The sequence below is a fragment of the Poecilia formosa genome, unplaced genomic scaffold (genome assembly GCF_000485575.1).
Source record: "Poecilia formosa unplaced genomic scaffold, Poecilia_formosa-5.1.2 Scaffold141, whole genome shotgun sequence".
Taxonomy (NCBI): domain Eukaryota; kingdom Metazoa; phylum Chordata; class Actinopteri; order Cyprinodontiformes; family Poeciliidae; genus Poecilia; species Poecilia formosa.
The window spans coordinates 963,259-989,697 of record NW_006800080.1 but is presented as its reverse complement, the minus strand read 5'-3'; the positions used below and the strand labels follow the sequence as shown (position 1 = coordinate 989,697).

Below are 26,439 nucleotides of genomic sequence, written 5' to 3'. Positions count from 1 at the left end.
TGAGCATTCAGCATTTTTTTTTTTTTTTGGCAAAATGAAACCTCATATATACCCACTCCTGCACTTTTTTTCAGTGGTCTGGAAACTATTACTGGCACACATTTTCTTTGGGTTTTCAACATCAGTTTTTTAGTAGTGGTATTTGTGTTTTTCAGTTATGGCGGTCCCAGTAAGACTCTGAGCAGTAGCAAGTCGCTGTGTGGAGGCTGGCTTACTCAACAAAAATGGGAGAGCCTTAACTTTAAGTGAGTAATGGCATTTTTGTGTTTTCTGCACCATTCCTTCTCCTCCCCCTCAATCCCTCACTCACTCAATTACAGGAACAAATGGGTGGCATATTTGGGAAGAACCGGAGCAAAGCACACCCTTAAGGAATGAGTTTCCACCCAGACAGGCTTTATATCAGCTTTCATTTTCTCAAGTCGAATGCATCCAGGAAGTAATTTTGAGAGTGAATGAATAAGACAAAAAAAACAAAAAAACTCTTCCATGAATGTGCTCTTGATAAACTCTTTGGAAAGAGACAAAGCCATGGTTTGATGAGGAATCCTTGCTTGATGTCATCAACCCCCTTCTTATTCATTCTTTTCAATAATATCAAGGGATTGCTGGTATTTCTGTCGGCTCTCAGAAAATATAGATATGGTGACTATATGTGAAGTGATCCGACCAGTGCTTGTTTGCCCAGTGGGTTTTTATTTATTTCGAATAGACCAAAAGTAAAAAACAAAAAAAAAAAACAATGGAAAAAAATTTCCACTGTTTTCCAGTTGAAGCAGTTCAAATTGAGGATCTCTGCAAAGGCATGCAATTAGTTTAAGATTAACTGCCCATTGTTTCTGTGTTTTTACACTCATGAGAAGGTTTTCCTGGCAATCACAGAGACATTTCACTAATTAGCCCTCTCCTACAGAGGTCTGTGCGGATGTCCTGCAGGGAGGCAGCTCCCTTATGTGGGTAATAAATGTCTGGGAGACTCTCTGTCAAAGACAGCAGACCATAAAGTGCTGCAGTGTGATGCCAGTGAATGCGGGAAAGAATTTGTTTTACGCATTACAATCTGCCACATTAGTTTCACTCCATAGGCTGTGTTAATGTTTTTTTTTTTTCTCCCACTTTTCCCTCTCCTCAGCAGAGACCGTCAGTGAAGCAAGTTAAAGAGGGAAAAAATTGCTGTTGAATGACATCATGTAAATTGCTGATCATCTCATGAGTCTGGTTAATGTTAAGAATGGTTAAAAGAACATTTGAGCAGGTTCAGGTAAATGATTAGGGTTGGTTTTCATGTGCCGGTCTGACTGTCATGTTGTGGTTAAGTCTACCCTAATTGAAAACTAGAAGACAAGCACATCTAGGCAATCAATACTGTGCACTATACCATGTGACATGCATAGTATGCATGTCTCAAAAATTACGGTATTGCATAAAAAACCCCCAATAAAAATACTGTTTTCTTTCCGTCTTGCATCTCAGAAAGGGAAGTGGTCATTTTATAGAGATTCAATACTCAGAGTAGAATATTTCAAGCTTTATTTGTTTCCAATTCTAATAAATTTGGCTTACAGGTAAAAGCCCACATTTCAGTGTCTCAGCAAATTAGAATATCACAAAAAACGTGTTTTAAGCTCAATGCCAGGCTTCTGACAGGTGGTATGTACAATTTTGTAGCTCAGTACTTGCCTGGGTTTCCTCTTGCATCAATTACTGCATCCATAACTTGTGGCACAGAGCTGATCAGGCTGTGGTACTGTGTAAGTGTAATGGAAGCCCAGATTGCTTCGATAGCTGCCATCAGGTCATATGCCTTGTTGGGTCTTAACAACCCATAGATTTTCTGTGGGGTTAAAGGTCAGGAAAGTTTTCTGACCAGTCAAGAACAGGAACACCATGGTTATTTAAGAAGATTTTGGCACCGTACGCAGTGGTCATGTGCTGATTCCTGCTGGAAAATAACATCAGCATCTCCATGGAGAGTGAAGCATGACATGCTCTTGAATTTCCTGGTAGACGGCTGCATCAACTGTGGACTTCAGAAAACACAAGTCGACCAACACCGGCAGACGACATGGCACCCTGAATTATCGCTGACTGTGGGAACTTCACATTCTACTTCAAGCAACATGAGCATCTCTCATGAGAGTTATTGGAGTATCTCTACTCTTCCTCCTTGATTTCTAAACAAAATGCTGAATTGACTTTTATCTGAAAACAGAACTCTTAACTATGAAGCAACAGTCTGGTTCCTTTTTTCTTTATGCCTCTGAAGTTGACTCTGGTTCAGGAGTGACTTGACTTTTTTTTTTATTTTATTTTTAGTATTCGTATGAGTCTTGGCTCTTCTGGAATGGATTTTGCTTGACACTCCTCTCAAAGCTGCAGTCCTTCTTGTTTCCGGTGCACCACAACTTTTCCTTACACTGAATTTTCTGTTAATATGCTTGTACACACAACTCTGAACAACCAGCTTCTTCAACAGTGACCTTTTGTGACTTACCCCCCTCCTTGTTAAGGGTGTTGGCGACCTTCCTCTGGACATCTGTCAAGCCAGCAATCTTATGCAAGATTGTGTAGCCCACTGACACAGAGTGAAACCTTTTTAAAGGCTCAGGAAATATTTGCAGATGATTTTGAGTTGATTAGGTATTTAGGGTGTCTCATTGGGTGTTTCCATTAATAACTTTTTTCAGTGTTCACATTTTCCAAGATGCTGAATTTTTGGTTGTCATTTTCTGTGAGCCGTGATCGTCAAAATTACAAAAAAAAACAACAACAAATGCTTGGAATATATCTCTTTCTATATAATGAGTTTCACTTTCTGAGATTGCTGGCGAGATTATTACACTTTTATACAATATAATTTTTTTAAAGATGCATATGAATATTTTTTCCTATTTTCATATTCTCTTTTCATTTTTCTATTGTATTGTCATATGGTTTTTGCAAAGCAGTTCTTTTCTGTTGGTGTGCTGCTGCTGGAAACCGATTTTTCCCCGAGGATCCTTCACGAGGGATTAAAGTAGTTCTGTCTAATCCAATAGCAGTAAATTGTGTCGTCACGAACGTTATGGAACTTTTCAAAAAATTCAAACAATCTTTTTAAGCGGGGCTCATGTACTGTAATATAAATTATTTAAATGCTGAAGCCTGGCAGAGTTGTTTCATGCTGTAATTTCTGCCCTGTGCTTCTCACGCAGCATCAGCAGGCAGACGCAGCTTTTTCTGAAACTGAAGGATTTCTTCTGGCGGGAGCATCTGTCCAAGCTGCCTTTACCTTACGGCATTAAAGGCAGTGGTATGTACTTTGCACTGCTCTTCTTTCCTCTGGCCTTTCAGCTCAGGTCCTCTCACATCATCCTCATGATGATCATGTTCATAAATATTTCTCGTTAGTAGTTGCTGGAAATGATTTGGCCGAACTTGGTGTTACGGTCACTGACCTCTAGGGGCTCTCTTCATGAGAGAGCTCTCTTGTTTTGTGTTTGAGTTTTCCCTGGCTTTTAGAAAGAATCAGAAATTAGGCGTTTTCAACTTTTTAGATATGAAATTAAGTAAATATATTTTGTAAATTAGTTATCTACTTGTGGAAAAACAGCATAGTTGAGAGTGTTGCCTGGCAGCAGACCCAGTGACAGCTCAGGAATGTTGTCTCTCCGGCTTTATCTGCTCTTATTTTGTCCGGATAATTCATCAAACTCGATTTCACTTCCTGTGATCCTGTTTTGTATTCAGCAGCCAAAAGTCATTCTACTCAACTAGAGCCCAAGTAACATAACTTTAAATTATTTGAACATGATGCTTCCACAGACATTTTAAATCTGGGGGCTGAAGAAGTAGGGATTGTAACTTTTCAGTTTGAGAAAACCATGTATTTTATTTCCACTTCAGTTATAAACCACTTCATGTTGAACCATCTATCCTGTATCAAGCCAGATCAAAAGTGCAGAAGTGTTTGGTTTTAATGTGAACAAGCGTGACAAAGTTCAAAAGATATGAATGCTTTGGCAAGTAATGTTAGTTGGCTTTTACATGCTTTGTTTAAATTTGGATGACAGATTTAACACTCCTGGTGCAGGCTTCCGTCTTCTTTGCAGATGGTGTGTGTGTGTGTGTGTGTGTGTGTGTGTTTGTTTGTGTGTGTGCACATGATTGCTGGAATCGTGACACAAGTAGTTCATTAATACTTTCTCTCTTAATTTACAGAACCTCATCTGATCAATGTACAGTGTTGTTTTGAGGTTTTGGAACTGTAAAACGCTTTCATTGTGTAACTTTTCTTTCTTCTTTCCAAGAGTTGCTGCTACTCAAAGTTCTTGCTGTTTCTTCCAATTACGATGTGCCAGCCAAAATTGAAAAGTAAGTAATCTCAGAAAATGCTAAAGTTAATTTTCTATTGTTGCTCCCAGCACTCTTTGGATATTTTAGGTATTAAAATTTATGTTTTGGTTATAAAATCATTTTCTGACAGATTCCAAGAAACTATACATTTTTTGCCAGCACTTATCAATGTTACCAATTTATGTGGTAGATGTACTGCTTTAAGAGCCCTATTGTTTCCAATTTGCAGACACAGAAAAGCTGTTAACCACCGAACGTGTCCGTTTTGAAACCAGATGTATTAATGTGCTATTTATCTCCTCAGCCTTGAGTGCAGAACCTGCGCAGTTATCGGCAATGGATTTGTCATTAAAAACAGCTCCTTGGGAAGCATCATCAATAAATACGACGTTGTCATTAGGTAAGCAAGGATCAAACTAATTAATCTTTCCTTAATGTATTCCTTTCTAGCTAAAAACTACAAACTGCTAGCCTGGGACACAAACTAATGGTGCCAAATTTCCATTGTATGCTCACTTTTAAAACATGAGAGTTCAAATATTTGCAAGACCATGACTATTGCCTCCATTTTCTTTCAAATGTGCATAAAAGAGAGAATCAAAACAACATTCTAGGTATATTTTTGATGAGGGAATTAAAAAAAAAAAAAGTCATTTTACATAATACCCACCAGCCCCTTAAGGAGTTCAGTGCCCCAGTGTGGTTAGACTGAACAAACTAGTCAAGTGTTTGAAAACAGCCTTTTTCTACAACTCAAACATAAAATGTTGAACCGAAATCCATTGATGACCTTTTATGTTCTCCATCACTCCCACTTGTGGCAAAAGTTTTTTGATGGACTGAAAATGAGGTGTAGAAATAACAAAGCTCTTCCCATAGAGAAAAGTATTGAAACTATTAAGCATTTTTATACTTCGACATGTTGCAGGATAGTTTAGAATTCAAAATGAAGAACTTTTTAGTCTTTTTTTTTCAGATCACTAAAGAAAAGAGAGAAGTTAAACTATTGAGTATAGGACTGTATTCAAACATGTTCCCACGTGATGCTGACAAAAACTCCCCTCTGATGGTGTGGACGTTCAGTTCCAAGATAAAGCCAAGGATTTGGTAAAATCAAAGAGACTTTGAACGCACATGTTCAGTCCAAGGCTGTAAAGTCAGATTTGCAGAGTCTTTATAAACTTGCTTTGAAAAGCAGATTTTGGCCTGCTCACGAGGCATTTGTCTCCCCTTACAGCCCCTTTCTACTCCTCCCTCACATCTTTCCTTTTTTCCAAGGAGCTAATGATTTCCCAGCCAAATAGACCAAGGTTATTGACACACAGGATCCAGTGCATGCCTGAGAGTTTGATGTCGTCATGCTGGTTTTGTGTGAAAACTCAGCTGGATAAAATCTGACTTTTGTTTCTTAAGCTTTCAAAGTGCAAACTATTTACCTAGCCAAACAATATCTGACTGAGCACCAATTGGTAGGGTTTTTACCACTGCTTGGATTTGAAAGATTTGTATGGCAAGAATGTCTTCAAACAGATAAAATGTGTCTACTGATTTTTTTTTTTTTTTAAGGAAATGCCAACACCAAATACTAGTCATGATTTAAAGTGCATAATGAAGTATCTATACGTGTTGAATCATAAATTGCAGTTTTTGCTTTTAAAAATATTACTGCACAAGACATGTCGGTGTAAGTTTGCTAATCGGTAAGCCAATATGCCTGTCCTCAGAAATCACATTAAGGTTTACAATAGACTTGTTTCCTTGGTGACAGATTTGTCACTAAAAATATGAGGGCATAATGATCTTTCCTTCTGTCCTCATATCCAACCAGTTTCACTTCATATTTTTGAGATTGGGTGACAGACCTAATGAGTCTAACATTTAAAACTCAAACACGTCTTTCTCCAACAATATTTTCAAGCTCCTCATTGAAGGACCCCTACAGAGGATGCTAATTGTTGCTTCTTCAATCTTGGGGACTGTTTAAATTAGCATTTGCTCATTTTATCAATTGCTCCCCTTATTGTTTGAATCTAAATGGATCAGTAAGCTAAGATGTTTACCTTTTTTAAAAAAAAAAAAAAATTATTCTTCTTCAATATGACGGATTGAACCAGCACCCTCATTACTAAAAGCAAAGCCTCAAATTAATCTCACATCTCTCATTCCTGCCTGCTATCAACAAATACGGGCTCCCTGGATACCACTCTGCTTTTTTGCTTCATTGAGATACACAAACTCAGATTTCCAGCTGTTTTGCTGTGACCTGTTCCAGTGAACGATGCTAAAAGGTTGTGGCTTAAAGACATCAGCTGAGCCACATCATCAACAGTAACCAAAGACTGGACCCTGAGGATTCCAGTAAAACAGAAGCACACTGTTAAAAATTAACTAACCCATCGAATCAAACTGACCTTTGGCAGTCAACTGACCCATCAAATCAAACAGACCTTTGGCTGTCAATGTTTTGAAAATGGTGGCGATCAGAGACCATTTCAAGAAAAAAAATCAAGAGGATTGCTTGTAGATCGATACCCGTGTCTGGTAGCTAGTGGACATAAAGTTGCATAAACTGGAGGTGGTTGCCAGTCTAGTCCATGAAAAACTATGCACACACACACACTTTGATCTGAGAACAATATGGACCAGTAAATTAACCTAACATGGGTATTTTGGATGGTGGGAGAAACTTTGAGTATCCAGAGAGAACCCAGACATGCACAGGGAAAACATACAAACTCCATGGAGAGAGTCATGGTCAGATATTTAAGCCCAGAAGCTTGTCTTGCTGAGAAGTAACAGTGCAAACTATCATGTTCCAACAGTATTTTATTGTTTATAAATTGTTGTTTTTAAACAATAAAACTTCAGAATACATAATTAAAACTCTCAAGTGAGTTTTCAAGTAGCTATGTTCGGACTTTCATAATGAGTGCTAACATCTTGTAGCAGTAAACCCCACGCAGAGCTTTGCCTACAGCTTTCAGTTGAAAGTGGCATGAGCAGTTCTTGAATAGAAGTGTTGGAGTCCAAAGGTATTGTCATCGCATCGGAAGTGAAAACGAGGGTGTATATTGAGATGGGAGGAAAACGGAATGAATCCAAAGGAAAGCCATGCCTTACAAAAATGAAGCCGATTAAAGAAATGCAAGTGCATTATTCAAAGAACATTTCTGACTAAAGATTTTTATTCAAATCCTAAATTCTTCCGTGCTTTAGGTTGAATGATGCTCCTGTAAGAGGCTATGAGGAGGATGTGGGAAACAAGACCACCATGAGGTTCTTCTACCCTGAGTCCGCCTCCTATAACCCTGCGCTGCATAACGACCCGGACACACTCATGGTCCTAGTGCCTTTCAAACAACAAGACCTACGCTGGCTCAAAGAGATAATCTATAATGAAAAAAGGGTAAGGAATGTGTGTATGTTTGTGTGTGAGAGCACGCACATTCTCCCACACTTGCATTTTAACTCTATTCAACTTTCCCCTCTGTCTAAAAAAAAAAAAAAAAAAACAAAACAAAAAAACAGTCCCTCCAGTCTTCCATATGTGGAAGAAGTACTTAATAAGGTAAACCTGGACAAAGCCACTGCTATTCAAAGTTAATGGTGTTTCCATCACAGACATCCTTCACTCGGTTGCTCCCGGCATCTCCGGCCTCCTACCGCTAATAGTTGCAGGGTCATTACCTGCTAATTTGCACATCGATTCAGTGGCCTGCAGACATTAGGTTCAGTTGCATCTCAGTTTGCGTACATTAAATGCTTCTACCAAGCGAATAGATGTCGTATTTATGCTTATTAATCTTTCTGTTGCTTTTGCTTTCATAATGTCCTGTTTTTTGTTTTGTTTTTTCTCTCCCTCTTCCTCTCTCTATGTTGCCCTCAAAGGTTAGGAAAGGTTTCTGGAAGCCCCCGCCCCAAATCTGGTTGGGTGATGTAAGTAAAATCCGAGTGCTGGATCCGTATTTTCTGCACCAAACGGCAGATAAACTTCTCAAGATTCTTTCTCAAAAGGGAAAACAGGTGAGGGGTTTCTTTTACCTAAACGTTTATAGTACCGTGGATATTATGAACTTATATTTAAAGCCTTTAGTTAAAATATTATTTAGGTTTATTTATTCATTTGACTGTTGCATTGTCTTTTGGTCAAATTTGACTAGTTTTGTCATTTGACCAGACTAAAAACCTCCCAAAACTATTTATTTATTTTAGGTCTAAAATTTTCATTCCATTTCCTAAAGGGACTCAAAACACACAAAATTGGAAATATTAAAAACATTTTTGTTTATTTTTTGTACATCCTGATTGATTTTTCCAGTAACATGCAAATGGTGGCTCAAGGGAATCCATCTTTGCTTATGTTACTGCAGATACAGGCACCTGCTAGTCTTATGGACTAATCCCAAAAAAGTAAAAGTCCCAGACTAGTTTGCTAGAAGCTTTTAAGTTTGTGTTTTGCATTAATTAATATCCAATTATTATTGATAGGTTTTTATCAACAAGCTGTTAAGTGGTATGATCACCTCATAATTGGTAGTAAAAAAAAAGTAGTAAAAATATACACTTTCCTGCTCTTACACGTTGATATGTTGAAATTACTACTATATAAATAGATCTCTACCGTCTGTTTTGAGGGAAACCTGCTCTGCTTGCAAGCAAGTATTTATGAGCACCATTTGATGGCTGTGCTGTGGCTCAGCTGTATCCTAAACTCCAGTTTTCCCACAAGAACTTTCTTTCTTTTTGCTTCTTTTTTGTTTTCCGCTTGCTCATCACTGTTTCCCACATGAATGTTAAGGAGGTTGGATGGATTATCCCACAGATTAGCCACAGTTCCTCCAGTAATTTGTCTTTAACTCTGTGTATAGGTCACATTGAAACACAAGTTGCTTGACATTTTGGCTATATATTTAAAGTTGAAGTTTTGTATTTATAAATACAGTACAACATGGTGAAGATTACCTTCTGCTTGTCATTAGTGCCTCCTGCTTTTGGGGCTACACAGTAAAACCATGCCTAATTCAGTTTCATAGCAAGATTTTTGTATAGATTTTAACCAGATGCTTCTGTTTTTAACAGTTTCTTCCAGTGCCAAGCCTATGTAGTCTATTTTATTATTTTGTGGTAAATCTCCTTATTTGGGGCCAATTTTTCCCCAGATCTATGTGATCGAACTGATTAATGGTATAAAAAATAAACAAAATAACTATCAAAACAAATACAAGTAGAAAGATTAACTGGACGGTTATGAAAGAGCAACTGTTGTGCAAAGCTTATTGATCGGATTTGGAAATCCTCGGCCTTAAGCTGGATTTCATTACACATATTTGGACTGAATTCTCTCGTTTTTTTCCTTTCACAACTACTTTGCTTCGTAATGCTCGTGTGCCTTGTTTTGGTCCTGCTTATCCCCTCTGTTCTGGTTCTTTCCTGTTGAACAGTGACTGGGGGGTGTTACTCTTTTGGGCTGCAACACAAACACCAAACACAAGTGGTTGGTGCATGAGAGGAGTGAGCAGTGGGAAGATGGGGATCCTACAGGCAGTCAGCGGGCTCACCCAACAGGAACCCTGCAACATCTGCTCAGACTGTACGGGAAGGGCCAGAGTGAGGAATGTGGGCAGGAAGAATGAGTTGAAAGATGCTGGTTTAAAGTGTTTGGAATGGGAGGGACTTGTGTCTAAACTAAGGTTTTGAATTTTACATAACACATTTTTAAATTTTTTTTTTTTGCAGAATCTGTGATTAATTTAGCCTTTTTTCTTGTGCGTCTGTGCCAAATGGAAAGGAAGTTTCTGGTGTGTTGAAGCCTCACGTGTTACTATTTTTTCCCCCACTTTATCTGTTGCGACATTCACACACCACCACTATTCCAAACCTAATCTCAAGAGAGGGACACGTTTTAGCCCACACACACACACACACACACACACGCAACAAAGAGAACTGATGTTGACACACGCGATCCACTTAGAAACAGGTTGGCTCTGTGACTCGTTGTTGTTGCTGTTGCACACTCCACTGATTCCAAAGTGGAGGTTTTAACCACAAAGGTCTGTTCAGGTTGACGTGTTAACAAAAGTTATCAAAAGCTTTTAAAAGTTTGATAAAGGCTGTATTGGCAACATCTTTCTGTGAAAGTTTTGAAATAATCTGGTCACTAGCAGGACTCTGACTGAATTACCTTTTCAGTGTGTAGTGAAGTTCTCCATTTGCTTCGGGTGCGATGCACCAGAGATGTCCCCTGTCCTGCATCTAAAAGTTGCCGGACAAGGGCCTTGAGTGCTGGCTTTGAGGATCCTGATTAACCCAAATATGGGAGGTAAAATTCTGGTTTGAAACAAATCATTCCTTGATGCATTCTTGTTGAATCCTCCCTTTAAAATAATAGACAAGGTATTTATTAAAATAAGCAATTCATTGAATCCTGTATGTTTATTTTTTATTTTTTTCCTTCTTTTTATAACGTATGTAGTGACACAAATGAATCGACTTCCTTTGTGTTTTGTTTCTGCTTGTTTCTTGTGGTTTTGCAGTTTTGGTTGAAATGCTGTCTATGCCATCTATCATGTGGTTGTGTTTTTATTGGTCTGTTAGTGATGCATTTCATCCCCTTATGACTTTTGGTCATTTTACATAAAGTTTTCAACACGATACCATCTTAAACATGCGCAGTTCTTTCTCCAAAGCAGATCACCAGTCAAGAGAAATTGCAAAAATAAGAATATTGTTTTAAATTGGAATATGGCAGAATTAAATAGATCTCTATGTGGTCGTTTGAAGCTGAAATAACATGAATAAGAAAATGAGTTGTGTAGTGCTGTCATAGGCTGTTTTAGTTTTTTTCTTGTAAGGCAAAATACATGAAGGTAAATGTTCTGCTGCTCTTTTTCTTATGCATGTTTTGTGCGTGTAAGTTTTTTTTCTACTCCGTAAAAGTCCTCTTTTGTCTCTTCTATTTTTTTTGACGCTCACGTTTTTGCTTGCCTCTATAACTTTCCGTTCCAGAATTGTTTACCCTGCTGGCGGTGATACAAACCCAAAGCATGATTAAACCACTCCTGTTTAATAGTTGAGGAGTTGGTACCAGAAAGCTGTAAAATGTGCATACTGGTTTTAAACAGTCCATTTCTTTGCATTTGTCTGTTCCAAGAAGTTAAACTGTCTTGCCACCTTCTATCGTGGATTAATACGTCTCCTGTTTTTATGAAACGTCGCCTCACTTTACCTCACTAAAAGCATCTTGTTTGTAATATTTATTAATAATTTGAATATTTTGCTGATATCAAGCAACCTTTATTCCTTGTGAATAACGTTGCCTTATTTTTTTAGCTCAACAGCCTCTGCATGCTGTAAAAGTTATATGGTTTTATAGGCATTCCTATTAAAAATATTGGCACTAGGGAGAAGCGGCAGCTAATTTTAGGTGTTTGAAAGATTGTCAACAAGCCTGGAGGAATGTTGTGATCGCTTTGAAAACTTTACAAGAAAGTCTATCTCCAGAGGTTTATAAATAAATAAATAAATAAATAAGTAAATAAATAAATGAATAAAAAATAAGTGATCTCTTTTTGAGTTGGTTTTTGCTCTGATGACCTTGAGGTTTTGTGGTTGATCTAGGGCTGAATGCATAACAAGAAAGTTTAGAAACATTTCCTAAAGCTTTTTCACTGACAAATATAGGTTCAATTGGCCTTTTTAAGTAATTCAGTGTAATGTCTGGACTGCCAATCTGTCCAGGGTGTATTCCACTCTGGCCCTGTGACTGCTGGACACCATCACCCCACGCAACCATGCAAAGACAAGTGTGCTAGCTAATGGTTGGATGAACATAATACCCAGCTATCTTTGTCTTCAAAAAATGTGCCAAAAAAGATACTACTGGTACTTCAAATGTTTATCCATAAAGGGTAAACTGTGACTTTTGACCAGTTGCTGATGTGTGAAGTTCAGTGTATAGGTGTATAAGATTCACTTATTCAACAGCCAAAAATCCTATAAATGCCTAAATGAGTGTGTATGCTTAAAAAGTTAGCTTGGTCAGGATATCAGCTTTAGGGAGGGGGAAACATTCCACTGTAAAGACTGCTACGTGCATCAGCGAGGTCAGCAGGATAAAGCAACTTATTAGCAACCAAGTCCATTTTTAGAACCATTTGATAACAGAGGAAGCAGCAGAGGGAAGAGATACTACCGAACCAGTGCTGATCATGTCCTCCAAGAGGTAAAATGAGTGGGGGGAATATTCTTTGCTCTCCATGCAGAAATACTTATTCACCCGGCAGTGTCAGACTGACCTGCCCAAGAAACAAGAGTCATTCTGTCTTCAGTGTCTTTAGTTTTCTTTTTTTTAAAACTACATTTATAAAAATGATCCAGTCCACAGTCAGATGATGATCTGCTTTACTTTACTTATCATATAATTGTGCTTTAATTGGTTTCGCTACCTGTGGATAAACATGACTGAACATCACCAGAGATTCATCAGCCCTTCTTGAAGAGCTTTTTGAATCAGGCAAACGGATCCATGAATTCAAAAGCAGAAGCACCAGAAAGCTGCACAGTTTAATAATGTTTCACTAATTTCTGCTGAACAACAAATAAAAGTTGGGGGCGATGACTCTGTAAAAAAATTAAATGAAATAAAAGCTTGTCACTCCGTGTGTTTACGTCATAAATCAGTTTATTGTGGTTATAATGCACTTAATAGATCTAGGTGTAGCAGTTTTGATATAGCTCGTTCTTCAGATACTTTTCTGTAATTCCTGACAGTTATATTGACAGATCAGTTCAGTAATTTCGCCATTGACACCACATATGGGCAAACATTCAGCGTGTTTAGTTCAACATGTTCCTTTTTGCCTCCTCTGGGAGTCGGCTGGTTTGTCAGCTGCTGGATTACTGTTGGGTTCAAACTTGGTGACGGTAAACCCGGCTCAGATAAGGCTGCCCCACCTCTCAAATCACTTATCTCCTGAGCAAGTTACTGTTGTTGTATTTTCTGTTGGTCCGCCTACCATCATGCCTTCTCTTTGCCTCAAGTATTTTAACGCAGAATCTGATCAACTCTGCATACGATTTGACCTTGTCAACGTCACTCATGAGTAGTTACTCTTATGACATCGGTCTTAGAAGGATTGCTGATGAAAATTATGCATAATGCATTTTTTTTTTCCATTTTATGCCAATAGTCCTGTAGTGTCATTTATCTCAGAATGTTCTATACTGGATCCAAAACTTGAGATAAAGGGGGAAAAGAAAAAAAAACACCTATATCTACCTCAAACACGGATCAGTTCAACCCCCTAAATTAAACAAAAACACTTTTTTTTCTTTGTTCTGACTGGAAATGTGGCAGTTTGCAGAGACACAAAACTGGACTTTGACCTCCAGCTGAGGTCAAATGGTCTCAGAGATAATTGTCAAAAGACTTTCTCTCTCTTTTGACAAGATAATCTGTGTTTTGTAAAATAACTGTGGTATGTGTAAGGGTCATTTTGTTTGTCACCAAATTTGGATGTTCACCCGAAAGCTGCAAAAAATAGAACCTTGACAAGCTTAGCAAAGTCCCTAAGGATAGAAGGAAACATGGCAACCTATACAATATTTTCTGCCTTTTGTCTCCCTGACTTTTTATTTCAGAGTGATTATTTTATAATGCAGACCTTGTTTTATTTTTGAAATCTGTATTTGGTTACTTAATTCTTGCACAGATCTGAAAGAGACAGATTTGAACAGACACGTTTCTGTACTTTTGGAAGTACCGCTAGCTGTTTTTGGTTTTTGTAGGGCGGGGGGTGGTTGCAAGCTGTCCTTCCTCTTAACAGTTGTTGTGACACAGTTTGACATGCTGGTTGAGTCATGTTGTAGACTTGCTCTGCAGCAACAGATTTAGCTGTGTGTCATTCTTAAAAGTATCAACTTCCAATTGTATGTATTGTTCCTTTCAGACAGTGTTTATACTTGTAGTTCTGTTTTTCGTTTTCTTTACAGTTTTCTTTCACAACTATGGTTCTGTTGCACTTCTCGTATGACCAATTATGTCCAATGTGCAGTACTTTTGAAATATGTTTAATTACTAGCTTTTGGCAGTGGAACATTTATCTTGTGGAGCTGTTATTGAGCATTTGCATTCAGAGGGTTTTTAAAATGTTTTCGGTGGATGTGGTTCAGGACCACAGATCTATCTGGAATTGAGATGCATATTTTGTAGACTAAAATAAACTGCACAGCGCCTTCAAAACTATTCATATCCCTTCAGCGTTTTTAAGTTATGTCACATTACACCCACACACTTGTATGTATTTTATTGGGATTTAATTCATTTGGATAATACAAAGTATGCATATTTGGGAAGCGGAGAGAAACCCTTTTTTTTTTAAAGTGTTTATTTATATTCAGCCCCCCTGAATTAGTTTACAGCTGTAAATCTTTCAGTTTTGTCTTAAACAGTTTTGTGCATTCAGAGTCTGACTTCTTTGCTCAAACACAGAATGAGAGAAGAATTTGTGTGAAACATAAATTTTCAAGGCACACCTTTTAGATTTGCCAATCTCTTTGGATCTTGTTTTACACAAAAGCCTCTAAGTTAAATAGAACAATGTCTCAGTTGGTGGTTTTAAGACTAGCATGTTGTCGTATGTGTCGCAGAGTTATGTACCAACATCTGTATTTGGCATTGTTTTTTAAAATGACTGAAAATCGATTGAAAAAAACTAAAAATATATATAAAAAAATCTCTATTTATCTAAAAATCTTAAAATTATGTTTTTATTTTGAATTCGGCACATTCCAAGGGTGATACTGGTGTGAAAGAAGCTCAGTGCATCAGCAAGTGTTTCTCTCTACTACCATCTAGTGGCAGATGAGTCATTGCTGAAATCCTGCTTGTAAATGGAAAACATGAATCATGCATGAAGCTTTTCAAAATACACAGCATCTCCTTGACTTTTCGCACGATGTTTTCTTTGCTCATTTATTTATTTTTTTTTAAATTTCTTGTTATTGCTGATGTGAGAAAGGATCTGACCTAATATTGGGATATACCTTAGGAGTGACTGTTTGTTTGTTTTTCATCACTTACCATCTTCCCCCCTTTTCCTACAGATTTCTGTTCACCCTACTACTGGCATCCTTGCTGTCTATGTTGCGCTCAACTACTGTGATGTGGTCCACATCGCTGGATTTGGATATCCCAGTTCAAATAATCCACGGCAACCCATCCACTACTATGGACACGACACCATGAAATCCATGAAGGTGGGTGGCTGTCATGGTTTTGCATTTTAAATGTCTTCAGTTTATCTATGTCTGTCTGAACCAACGTCGTTTTCTTTGCTGTTACAGAATTCCTACCACGATCTCAATCATGAAGCCAAAGCCTTAAAAAAGCTGGAGGATTCAGGAGCCATTCTTTACTTACACCCACATTTATGATAACACTTTTCCAAGTAAAGTCCCATTTCTGATAACATTTATCACAAATATAGATCTTTGGATCTTAATTTGACAAAGTGCCTTTGGGAATCTTGAGTTTGCGCTCTAAATCTCTCTATGATACTTTGCCTCTTAAAGGTTTCACTCAGGCTCTGTATTTTGCATATTGTTTAACTTGCATGACAATCTTTAACTCTGGAAACAAATTCGCTGTGCAGGAGATCCTTGTGCCAGAACGTACAACGTTAATCTGTTGCATTTGTTTCTCCAGTTCTTGCAGTGGACCGGATTATTTCAGGCGGTATTGTTGGAAACAACCTTTGCAAACCTTTGTTATAATCATGCTCTGATATGTTCTCCTAGTCTCACTATAAAGTTTAAAACTGTGTGAATCTGTTATTTCATTTTCTGAGAACAAAAATGAGTTTTTCAGTGTAACCGTGTGTCTGGAGTGTATGGGGATTCACGTTCATTTATTTTGGTTAAACTGCTCACACTTGACAAAATTAACGTCACTTCTCTGTCCCATTACATCAATGGCTTATTTGTCATATGGTGATTTATTGTAATTTATTTAGTTCAGAGAAAATGGCTCCACTGGATTCTTTTTTCTTTTGTATGTACAAATTTTGTGCATTTGCAAATAAAAACCTGGTTGAATGAAATTCAGTTTTTTGTCACCGTTCTGATGTTTGTGATTTTTGACATTAATCGCGTTTATTGTTCAGGAAACGGCCACAGCTTAGTGAAGCACATTTGTGTTTGCCATAGGTTTTTTTGCCAGTAGATGGCACAGTGGCTCTGTTGCATGTATTTGTATGACAAGCGACTGACGCAGAACAGCGAGGTACGTATTTTAGTCATGCAACAGCATCTAAAGTACTGATATTCCACATGTAGTGAAAACGAGTGGAGTTAAAGAGCACTTTTTTACACCCTGTAGGTTTTTATTTAAAAAACTGTAATCAAGATAAATCATAGTTTTTTCTACACATGTGATATAGCTTGCACGATTTAACAAAAAAAAAAAATCAATAAAAAGTTTAGACTTGTTTTCAGTGTGCTTGCTCCTAAACTGATACTTTTGATTCAGCTTTCAGTTTTCCTAAGTCACTTTATCAACTATATTTATTATGAATGACCTAAAATGTTTATCTGCCCTTGAAGGGCAGATAAACATTGTTTTGGAACATTGTTCCAAAAGCAACAAAAGCCAGGTTACCATTTAGCAAACATGCACAGACTTTTTTACACCCCGTAGGGTGTAAAAATCTGGAAACCAAAGTGTTTCACCAGAATACCCATCGTTACATTTGTTGGGAAAAGAAAAGAGGGAAAAGCTTGCAAGCCTGGGAACACCATTCCAACTGTGAGTTAATGTTAGCATGGGTTAGAGCAACATGTCTGTCTTTTGCTTTAGGAGGAACTGATATCGTTCACTAAAAAGATGGCATGATAATTAAAGTACATAAGGAAACAGATCAACACATCAGTCAGGAAGTTAAGATGGGATCCGATGGTGTTACTGATTCATCCATCCTTTTTATATAGCCAAATTATTTAAGGAAACTAATTTAGCTTATGGAAAATAAAGTCAATGTTCTGTCTGACCTATTACCAGAGAGAGGGAAGAAAAAAAAAAGTACTTTTTTTTTTTAAATATAGTGTACGTAAATATCTGGTTTCAGTTGTGTGACAACTGTTGCACTTTTTCAGTGGTGTAGAAATGTTTTGCATTTTAGGGGTTTTAGTACAAAAAAAATAATTGTGGTTTTGCATCTTTTAGTTGTGGAGGGCAAAGTAATGATCTAAGTCGTAGCAAGTCTGTGTAAGGAGGCTGGCAAACCCTAAAACGGTGGGAGAGCCTTCACCACTAATGAGACGCTACCCCCCACCCAACATACACACAAAAACTGGAAGGAGTGGGTGGAGATGAGGGGAAAAAAACAGATGTCAGTGTTTTTACTTGCATACGACCTGCATTTGCTCTTTACCAGTTGTAGAAAGAAAAGAAATCTTAGTTAGAGAAATAAGGCACTTTGTAAAATTCACTGCACATTTTCATCATCCAAGCTGAAAGTTTTGATGAAGTAACCAAGAGGAAAAAAAAAAAAAAAAAAGATTAACAAAACCATCAGTGTTGGCTCAGGAATGCATTCCTGATGAGGTGCATGAACATGTCTATTACACAACCATTGCTTAATAACCTATCTTTATTTTTTCTATCGTTGAGTTTAGGTGTTATTTCACTGTAGCCTCAGTTCTTACACAAAAATTATATGGTGATTATATATTATGAGGTAAATATTTATTATTTTTAGTTTCATGGCGTCTTCCACAGCCATGAAACTAAAATCCAAACCAAATCGCCATATGTGAATCAAAATAGTTTTAGGGTTCTGTGCTGGTTAGTTAATACCTCTACATTTCTTCCTTCCAGGGAGGTTTTTCATTATCTCATTATGAAGAAAATGACAGGAGGTCATAAACTGCTGCAGTCTGAAGGCAGTAAGCAAAAAAAACAAAACAAACAAAAAAAAAACTTATTACAGCCTGCCATATTAATTACAGGCTCTCAAAATATTGTTTATTTTACCCCCCTGTCTTCTTAAGAGAAGGTCTGTTCAGTTATATAATTGTTTAACCCACACTCCTATTCTTCTGAATGAAAACATGGACTGTATGGTTTCTTATTATATTTTCTGTTTGCATTTCTTATGCAACGTCAGCACAAGAAATGACTGGAAAAAGATCTTTACACTTGCATAACTACTTAGACGGCCATCATTGTTGGGTTATCAAGTTTTGTTGATTTGTAGAAGAAGACTTTTTGTATGGTGGCCAGGTGGCAGAATTTTGTACTGTGGTCACTTTGCAGTCCAACATGTTCCTGTCATGTCATTTTCTTGTTTATGTTAAAGTTCACCTTGTTTCCATTCTAAATCTTACTGCTCCATAGCTGCCCTTTGTCACAATTCCTGTTTATGTTGCTGTAGCCAAAATGTCAGGTTTTCACTGCTCTGTCAGGTATGAACTCCTTTGCTAACTCAATCAGTGTTTTAACTCTCACCCTATGATTATTTGTCTGGGTTTCTCTCTCAGATGTTACATTTGTCAACCAAACTTCAGATGATGGAAGGAAATAAATGAACTAAAAACTTTTTTCTAATTAACTGCTCTCCTGTTTTCTGATTGCATTACACAGATACTGACTGAGTGTGCCACTACTGTAATGAGTTCACAGCAACATTTCTACACAATATAAACTTTGATAACAGGTGAAAAGACCATCAGTGTTTTCTTTCCATACTCTGCCTCCATGTGAAGTACCTGGTCCTTAGGAAACAATGGTATACATATTTTGATCATTTGCAGAAATGTGTTTTTTTTTTTTTTTTTTCCATTGGGCCCCCCAAACCCCCCATTTTTGAAAAAAAAACCAAAAAAAAAAAAAAAAAAATGCTGTTTGCAGTGTTTACATATGAGACAGATATTCATAGTTTTGAAAAAAAATGAGAATGCAAAGGCCCTCTTCCCAGATGCTTACTTTGGCTTTGGCTACAACAGTAGAGTTATTTTTATTATCGCTTTCCTGCTTTATAATAGCTAAATTTGCAAAGCTTACTGTAATATGTGGGTGTAAACGACAATTGAAATGAGTTGTTCTCTTTGCAGCCAAGCATAACCAGACCATCTGCAGAAGCGATTTAGTGGTTACGAAGACAGAAAGGAGACACACCAAAACAGAAACTGTGGGACATCACTATTTTCCACAGGAAACACTAACGGAACCAGACAAACGGCAATTCACTGAACTGAGAACAGAAGATTAATGACAGCAATAATTGCACTTCATGCATAAATATAACACAATATAACTGAGAGTAAACTAAACCACGAGGCTTTGTTTTTTAAAAAAGGGACAGTTGAAGCTTCGTCCTAAACGTAAACCGGGCGTCTGCCTTACAGAGCTGTTTTCACAGAAGAGGAGACTAATAACTGAAAGAGGTGGGTGAAGTAGCCAAAAGTTTTACTTGATTAGAATTGCTTTAATGTATTTTTGCTCCAGAAGAGGGAAAAGCAGTCATCCAAAAGCTAGTCAAGGAGTTAGAAACTATTTGGTTAAAAAAGACACTCAAGTTCTGAGTAAACATTTGCTCATAATTTCTAATTAAATTTGTTGAAAACTATGTAATCGGACTGACAAAAATATAAAATTATGTGTGTATTTATGTTTGATCAGTACAAAGTATTTCTAGTGACAATATATAAGGTTAAGGTACATCTTGAAAATTAGAATATTGTTTTTTTTTTAAATTTATTTCAGGAACTCGGTTAACAAAATTAAACATTATTTTGATTAATTACACACAGACTATTTTACACTCGTTAAATATGATGATTGTATAAAACATAAAAAGAACCCATTTCAAATTAAAATGTTACATGAAGCCAATATAAAATATGTTTGTACAGAAATATGGGGTTAATATGGTTTAATATCTGCTTAATTTATTTTTTCTTAAAAAAAAAAATCACATAAGATCAACAATTAATTCACAACCAAAGTAAAAGTATATAAAAGTATAGCACAGTAAAATTACTCCTAGAAGTTTCTTTTTCTTTTTTCATAAAGGTAGCTTCAGTCTTTTGTGTGTCTTGCTGCTATCTAGTGGCCAGTAAAAGGGAATAATCAAAAACTTTCAGATGAGAGCCAAACTCATGAAACATCTTGATTTATGAAAGGCAAATAATCTTTTGGAGAATGTTCTTGATTGACATATCTAATGTTTTAAGCTCACCTTTTTCCTCTTAAAATATGACTTCTTGTAAATGCCGAAGATACAAAAGATCAAATCAAGCATTAACAGTTCTCATTGTTGATGCTGCGCTGACAGTGGGATTTTACGTTCCACTTTTCACAACAGATTTCTTCACATCCTGCCATGGGCATCCTTGCTCTTCTGTTGCAGTCGGTTACAGTGATGTGGTTCACACTGAATTGGAGTCCACACAGTAAAATCCATGCAGGTGGGCGGCGGTCATGGTCTTGCATTATAAATATTTTTTCCTGCCTCAGGAGCCAGTTTTTACTTACCCATGTCTTGGAGAAAGGTTTGTCACTGAAATTGATCCAAAGACGAAAAGTGACTTTTGCATTGAGATTCAAGACTGTATGCTTTACATTTTTTAGTAGTGTCTTGGTTGCTAGATATCTTATTATACCTCTGAACTTCTGTATGTAGTACATTTTTTAACTTCCAAAAACTTTATAATAGAGTCTTAAATTACAGGACCAAGCATTTGTTTCTTCATTTGGATGAGGATGAATTCATCCTCATCCTTGAATTTCATACACGTTTGTCAGCAGTGCATTTACAATTTTCTTCCCAGTAGTTTGAAATTGATGTTCAAATTTTATTTTCTTTCTTTTAAAAACAGAAAATTAGTTTTTTAGTGTACGGATGTGTTCGGGTCTGTGGGGAGTTACACTGGATGACTTCATGTCGTCAGAGAAGCAAACGGCTCACAAATTTAGATTCGTTCCATTTTAATATTGTTTGAACAGGAAATACTTGCTTCACTTTGCTAATTTCTGATGTTTGATCGAGTATATGGCTCATATCATTTATTGGAAAAAAAACCCCGGTATGACTTGATATTTTTGAATGTACAAAATAAACTACATTTGGAGTATTAAAAATGATCAAGATGAATTTCCATTAGTTCTCATTTTTCTTGACAACATATTTAATGTAACTAAACAGCTACACTTCTCAGAATTAATAAGTGAAGGAGCACTGTTTTGAAATGGATATGAATTATGTTAACGTTTTGCCACTAGATGGCACAGAGACTCTTTTGCATATATAATATACAGCAACCATCCATTCAGCACTGAACATGGTGCAGTCATGCAGCAGCACTTGTAATGTGCCTGTGATTGTGAGAATGGTAAAGCATGCACCGCTAGACGTGCAAAAGAACGCATGCTGTGTAAACAACAAATGCATGATATTAGCAAATGACTTGGATCCAAATTGTTTTTAGCATTTCAAGCCTTTCTCATTGTAGTAACATTGATAAAGTTTGACCTTTACTACCTGCAAACTTAGCTATTTTATGTTTGGTTTGGCAATGACTGTGACCAACCTATGACTGAATTAGTTTCGTATATTTTCTGTTTCTGTGATGCACAGTAAAGGCAGCAGCCAATAAGTCCAATGACACCCAGTGCATACTTTGATGGGACATTTTATTCTGGTGCCAGTGTTCTCTGCTATCGAATAGAAATGTTGCTGGTGTTTTTAGCAATGATGCATGTGTTCTACTCAAGGTCAACTTTTGGGAGAGAGAGGGTCATCTACACAAGAGAAATACTGCACCAGGACACTGGCAGGAACCACCACATGACTTGAGGATGTTTTGCCTGCATTTGTGTTTGAAGTCCTTTTTGTGGTAAATTAGAGCAATGCCACCATAGTAATGCAACTATAACCACAACTAGTAGTACTTGGCCTACCTTTAGAGATAGACCGAGAGGAAGTAGTACAATAATTTATGAAGTAAATGCACTAGATAGATTCACGAGGTAAATGTAAAAGATTTAACTGTGACATATGGTTATTAAGAACCACATAGCTCCAAATCTCCAACAGCATGTTGACTTTTCATTTTTAGAAAATCATGCTGCATTTCTTTTATCTTTGAAGTCTAAACATGGGTGTGGGAAAGCTTTTAAGCACAACTTAACTATGCTCTAGAAGTCCAAACTTTGCCACCAGCAATACATGTATAGTATTACAGTATATTTCTTTGTGTTTTGTTTCTCTAAACTGTGTTGTGAACCAAGATTCTGACCCCTTTCCACCTGTGGTTAAACCCTGAGGGCAGCCATCAAGAAAGTTTTCAAATCCTCTAATCAAGAAAGAGGTGAAGAAAAGTCTTATCTGCTGCAGTTCTCTCCATCCAATTTTTTTTTTCCAAGTCCTCTAATCAAGGAAGAGGTGAAGAAAAGTATGACCTATGTAGTTCTCTTCAATCAAGAAATTCATCAAACCCTTTGCTTCCAGAAGATCTGCTCTGACTGGGGTATGAAAAGCCTGATTCGTCAAAAGCCTCCACTTAGAATCCTTCAGTTGCAGAATTAGGGGAAGATAGTTTAGGTTAGATAAATTTATTTTCATTATTTTTCTGCTATTAAATAAAACTATTGAACCCAGTTAAACCATACAAATTAAAGGCACGTGAAATTTTAGAGAAGTCTGGTATTGTGTTGGTTAAGTTTTTCAGTAGTTGAAACAGTCTTAGCACATGGTCTGATAAACCAACAAAATAAATGTTCTATGAATTCTGTCGTAGACCTAGGGATCCCAGCACCCCTGAGTTGGAGAGCAGGAGGTCAGGAGGGGGCAACACCTTGCATACAACAACTTATACAGCAGACAACTTGCCCAGGGGCACATCAGCCTGTGACAGAAGGAAATTGGAATTGAACATAAAACCTTTCAATTGCAAGACAGATACTTTTGTTTGTGGTTACAGCATGTCAAAATGCGAAAATGGTCAAGGTGCACCAATACTTTTACAAGGTAGTTCAAACTTTTCTATTCAGTTTTGTGTCCTAATCTGAATGACAGTGAAAAATCCTTATCAGACAAAGAAATCACTCAATTTGTGCTGAAATGGTGTTTTGGGATAATAACGCAATCAATCATGAGTCACCTTCTACTCATGTGCTCTAACAAGAAAATAGTGGAGCACATGGTGAGTCTGGCCTTCATTCTTGGTGTCATGTGATTGCCCACTTGCGTTCAGAAGACATGTACTTTGTGGATTCACAAAATTATTTAGACTGCTCATAAACTTTTGTTTTCCCAACAACACGGGACACTCTGGAGGAGCCCTCTCTCGCCATGCTCAGCAGCCTGTGGTAACTTCCTTTTTGGCAAGAGGGAATTTCATAACTGAACAGGATTTGTGTGAACCAGAGGTGTGTTTAGGTGACAACAATGAATCAGGTCAGGTGTTTTCAGGGGAATCTATTGTACTGTAAGCACACCTTTGAACCTGGAACTCGGGCGTTTCAGAGGGCCGCAGCTCTGTCGGTGCTTTTATCCATATGATCTTCTGGAGAGAAAGTTTGCATATTTTAGGCTAAAAGCAGCCCCTTTGGGGAAATGAGGCCTTAACCTTGGCACTCATCGCACTGTGCTCCATCAACTGAACTCTAAATAAGCATATTTATGCAAGAGCTATGCAGATGATCCAATGAGTCTGATGCTACTTTATACAAAAATATTCATTTGAAATGCATAGCTTTGCACTTTTAGTCTCCTCTCCCCCTCCCCCATGACATGACCCTGAATGCATAAACATACAAATATATCATAGAAGAGTACATGGTCCATATAGATTGCTGAGGCTAATCCTGTCAGTAGCTGTGTAAGTGAAAGTTGGTGCAGAACATATATTTCATTACCCCATCTGCTCTACACAGCATCCCCAGTCTGTCAGCGCAACATCTCATTTCAAAGTAGTTGCTTTTAAAATGGCCCAAATGTCTCATAGTGTAGTTTGATATTAGAGAGTGTTCCATGTTTACATCAAATTCATTTATTCCATCCATCTATTATCTTACACTCGTGTCCCGAGTGGGATCTGGAGGGGTGCCTTTCTCCAGCAGTCCAAATTCAATTTTTGATTATTCAAATTTGTTTGAACACCTTCAATCTTGAACAACCACTAGAAATTAGTGCATAATTGTGGAGTAGGTGCAAGATACATGGCAGTTTTTAGCTCCTCCCCCCCCAGATACCTTCCAGTTGTGTGCCTATATAGATATATTTTTTTTAATCAATCAAATCAAATAAAATGTGTTTTTATTTGTATTGGAACAAATTACATCAGTATGAAAAATGTTCAATATTATTCAATTTTCACAAGTGCTCATCAAATGCAGCGATACAACTGGTTAATGTGTAGTCTTGTCTGTTTTTTTCTGCCACAACCAGCCCTTTGAGGACATTCAGGATCTTGATGTGGTCTGAAATGAAAATGAGCCTGACACCCCTGCCGTGGAGGTTTGTTAGAGAACCAATGTGAGCAAAAAAGCATCATCAAGATCATAGATGTAGAGTTGTGGCAAACTTCTGTTGACAGGAAACTATAGATTGCACACAAATCACATCTGCCTATAGTGGAAGAATGGCAAGAAAAAAAGCTTTCCTGAACAAAAATCAGAAAAGATCAAGTTAAATATTCACCAAGAGTCCTACAGAAGACACAACAAATGTGTGGAAGATGTTGTGGTCAGATGAGACCAAAATGTGACTTTTTGGCCTACATGTAACACACTGCATGTCAAGTAATATAACCTTATGCATCTCCTTTAACACGCCATTCTGTGAAACATGGCATTTCTTGACTAGTGACAGATAAGCTGGTCGGCATTGACAGGGAAATCTCCTGACCTCTGTCGGGAGAAATCCTAAAAGAAGAGTCTGAAAAACACTTGAGACAAGGGTGAAGGTCAACCTTTCAATAGCGCAGCAAAACAAAACATAAAGTAAGGCTAAAGTGAAATTGCTTAGATCAAAACACATTAATGGGTACTAGCTCTATTGTCAGACAATCGAAGTCTGCCATTTCACTAACTTTTTTGCATAGCATCTGCTAAATATTCAAAAATAAAATGCAACTTGGAACGCTGAAATACATTGGCTCAATGCTATTTGACACTCTGCTGGATGGTGTCTGCAACAGCCAATCCAGGAGCACCATTCATTTTCCTTGATCCTGATTGCCTATAAGTGCAAGAAGGAAAACAGTAGATATTGGCTTCTGTGAGGCTATTAGTTGTAACATGACGAAATGTGAAAGAAAGAGTGTGCATACATTTGCGGACAAGGTTAATTGTCAATAATCTGCAAAAAATAGAATAGCTTGTGCCATTCACATTCTGCTAACTGTTAGCTCAGAGACCTCTGAAGACGAAACATTGCCATTATTTAAATCACAAAATAAATGACGCTGGTGTTAAGTTTCCTCCTGTAACTCCCTGACCTTACGATGTCAGGAACACAACACCTGAGCCCTTCCACATCATTGTCAACAAATGAAGCCAATGAAGACACACATTGCAGTCTTACTGCATGTCTGTGTGAGAAGGCTGGGTTGTGTGGGAAGGTACAGTATGTATCAGGCTACCCAGTGAGAGGGCATCTGGTTTGGCTTGCAGAATAACACCCCCACAGCCCAGAGAGCCACTGTGGGTCAGGTGCTTGTGCAAACACAACACTGCTCCCTGGGAAACAGCTCTGTGAATAAGAATTAAGAAGTGTGAGTCAGGAAAAAAAGATATGAGGATTTTACTAGCTCTATTGTTTTCTAGTGAAGACTTCCTGGCTACCATGTGGGCACTGCCTTCATATGATCATGTATTTCTTGTAAGATTGTTATTTTTTTATCCCTTTTTTTTAGAGACTTTCATCTGAAAAAGTAATGTAAAACTCACACTGTCTTGATTCAATATAAAAAAAAACAATCTTACAAGAAATACATGATCATATGAAGGCAGTGCCCACATGGTAGCCAGGAAGTCTTCACTAGAAAACAATAGAGCTAGTAAAATCCTCATATCTTTTTTTCCTGACTCACACTTCTTAA

The 26,439-nt window shown here is 37.4% G+C and overlaps 1 protein-coding gene and 1 long non-coding RNA gene across 4 annotated transcripts in view; one reads left to right on the top strand and one right to left on the bottom strand.

Moving 5' to 3' along the window:
- Window positions 1-16,440, top strand: part of st3gal4 (ST3 beta-galactoside alpha-2,3-sialyltransferase 4) — a 28,464-nt gene extending 12,024 nt beyond the window's left edge. For all 3 annotated transcript variants that reach the window (XM_007562758.2, XM_007562757.2, XM_016676768.1), the window contains 8 exons: window positions 156-245; window positions 3,195-3,292; window positions 4,290-4,353; window positions 4,640-4,735; window positions 7,552-7,741; window positions 8,224-8,358; window positions 15,442-15,594; window positions 15,682-16,440. In XM_007562758.2, the coding sequence (XP_007562820.1) occupies window positions 156-245; window positions 3,195-3,292; window positions 4,290-4,353; window positions 4,640-4,735; window positions 7,552-7,741; window positions 8,224-8,358; window positions 15,442-15,594; window positions 15,682-15,771 (916 nt within the window). In that variant the 3' untranslated portion in view covers window positions 15,772-16,440. The remainder of the gene's footprint in view (window positions 1-155; window positions 246-3,194; window positions 3,293-4,289; window positions 4,354-4,639; window positions 4,736-7,551; window positions 7,742-8,223; window positions 8,359-15,441; window positions 15,595-15,681) is intronic.
- On the bottom strand, window positions 5,307-7,545 carry LOC107837418 (uncharacterized). The gene is made up of 2 exons (XR_001663438.1): window positions 6,783-7,545; window positions 5,307-6,746 (listed from the first exon to the last, which is right to left on the bottom strand). It is a non-coding gene; the product is annotated as an uncharacterized LOC107837418 (long non-coding RNA).
- Window positions 16,441-26,439: the final 9,999 nt, after the last annotated feature.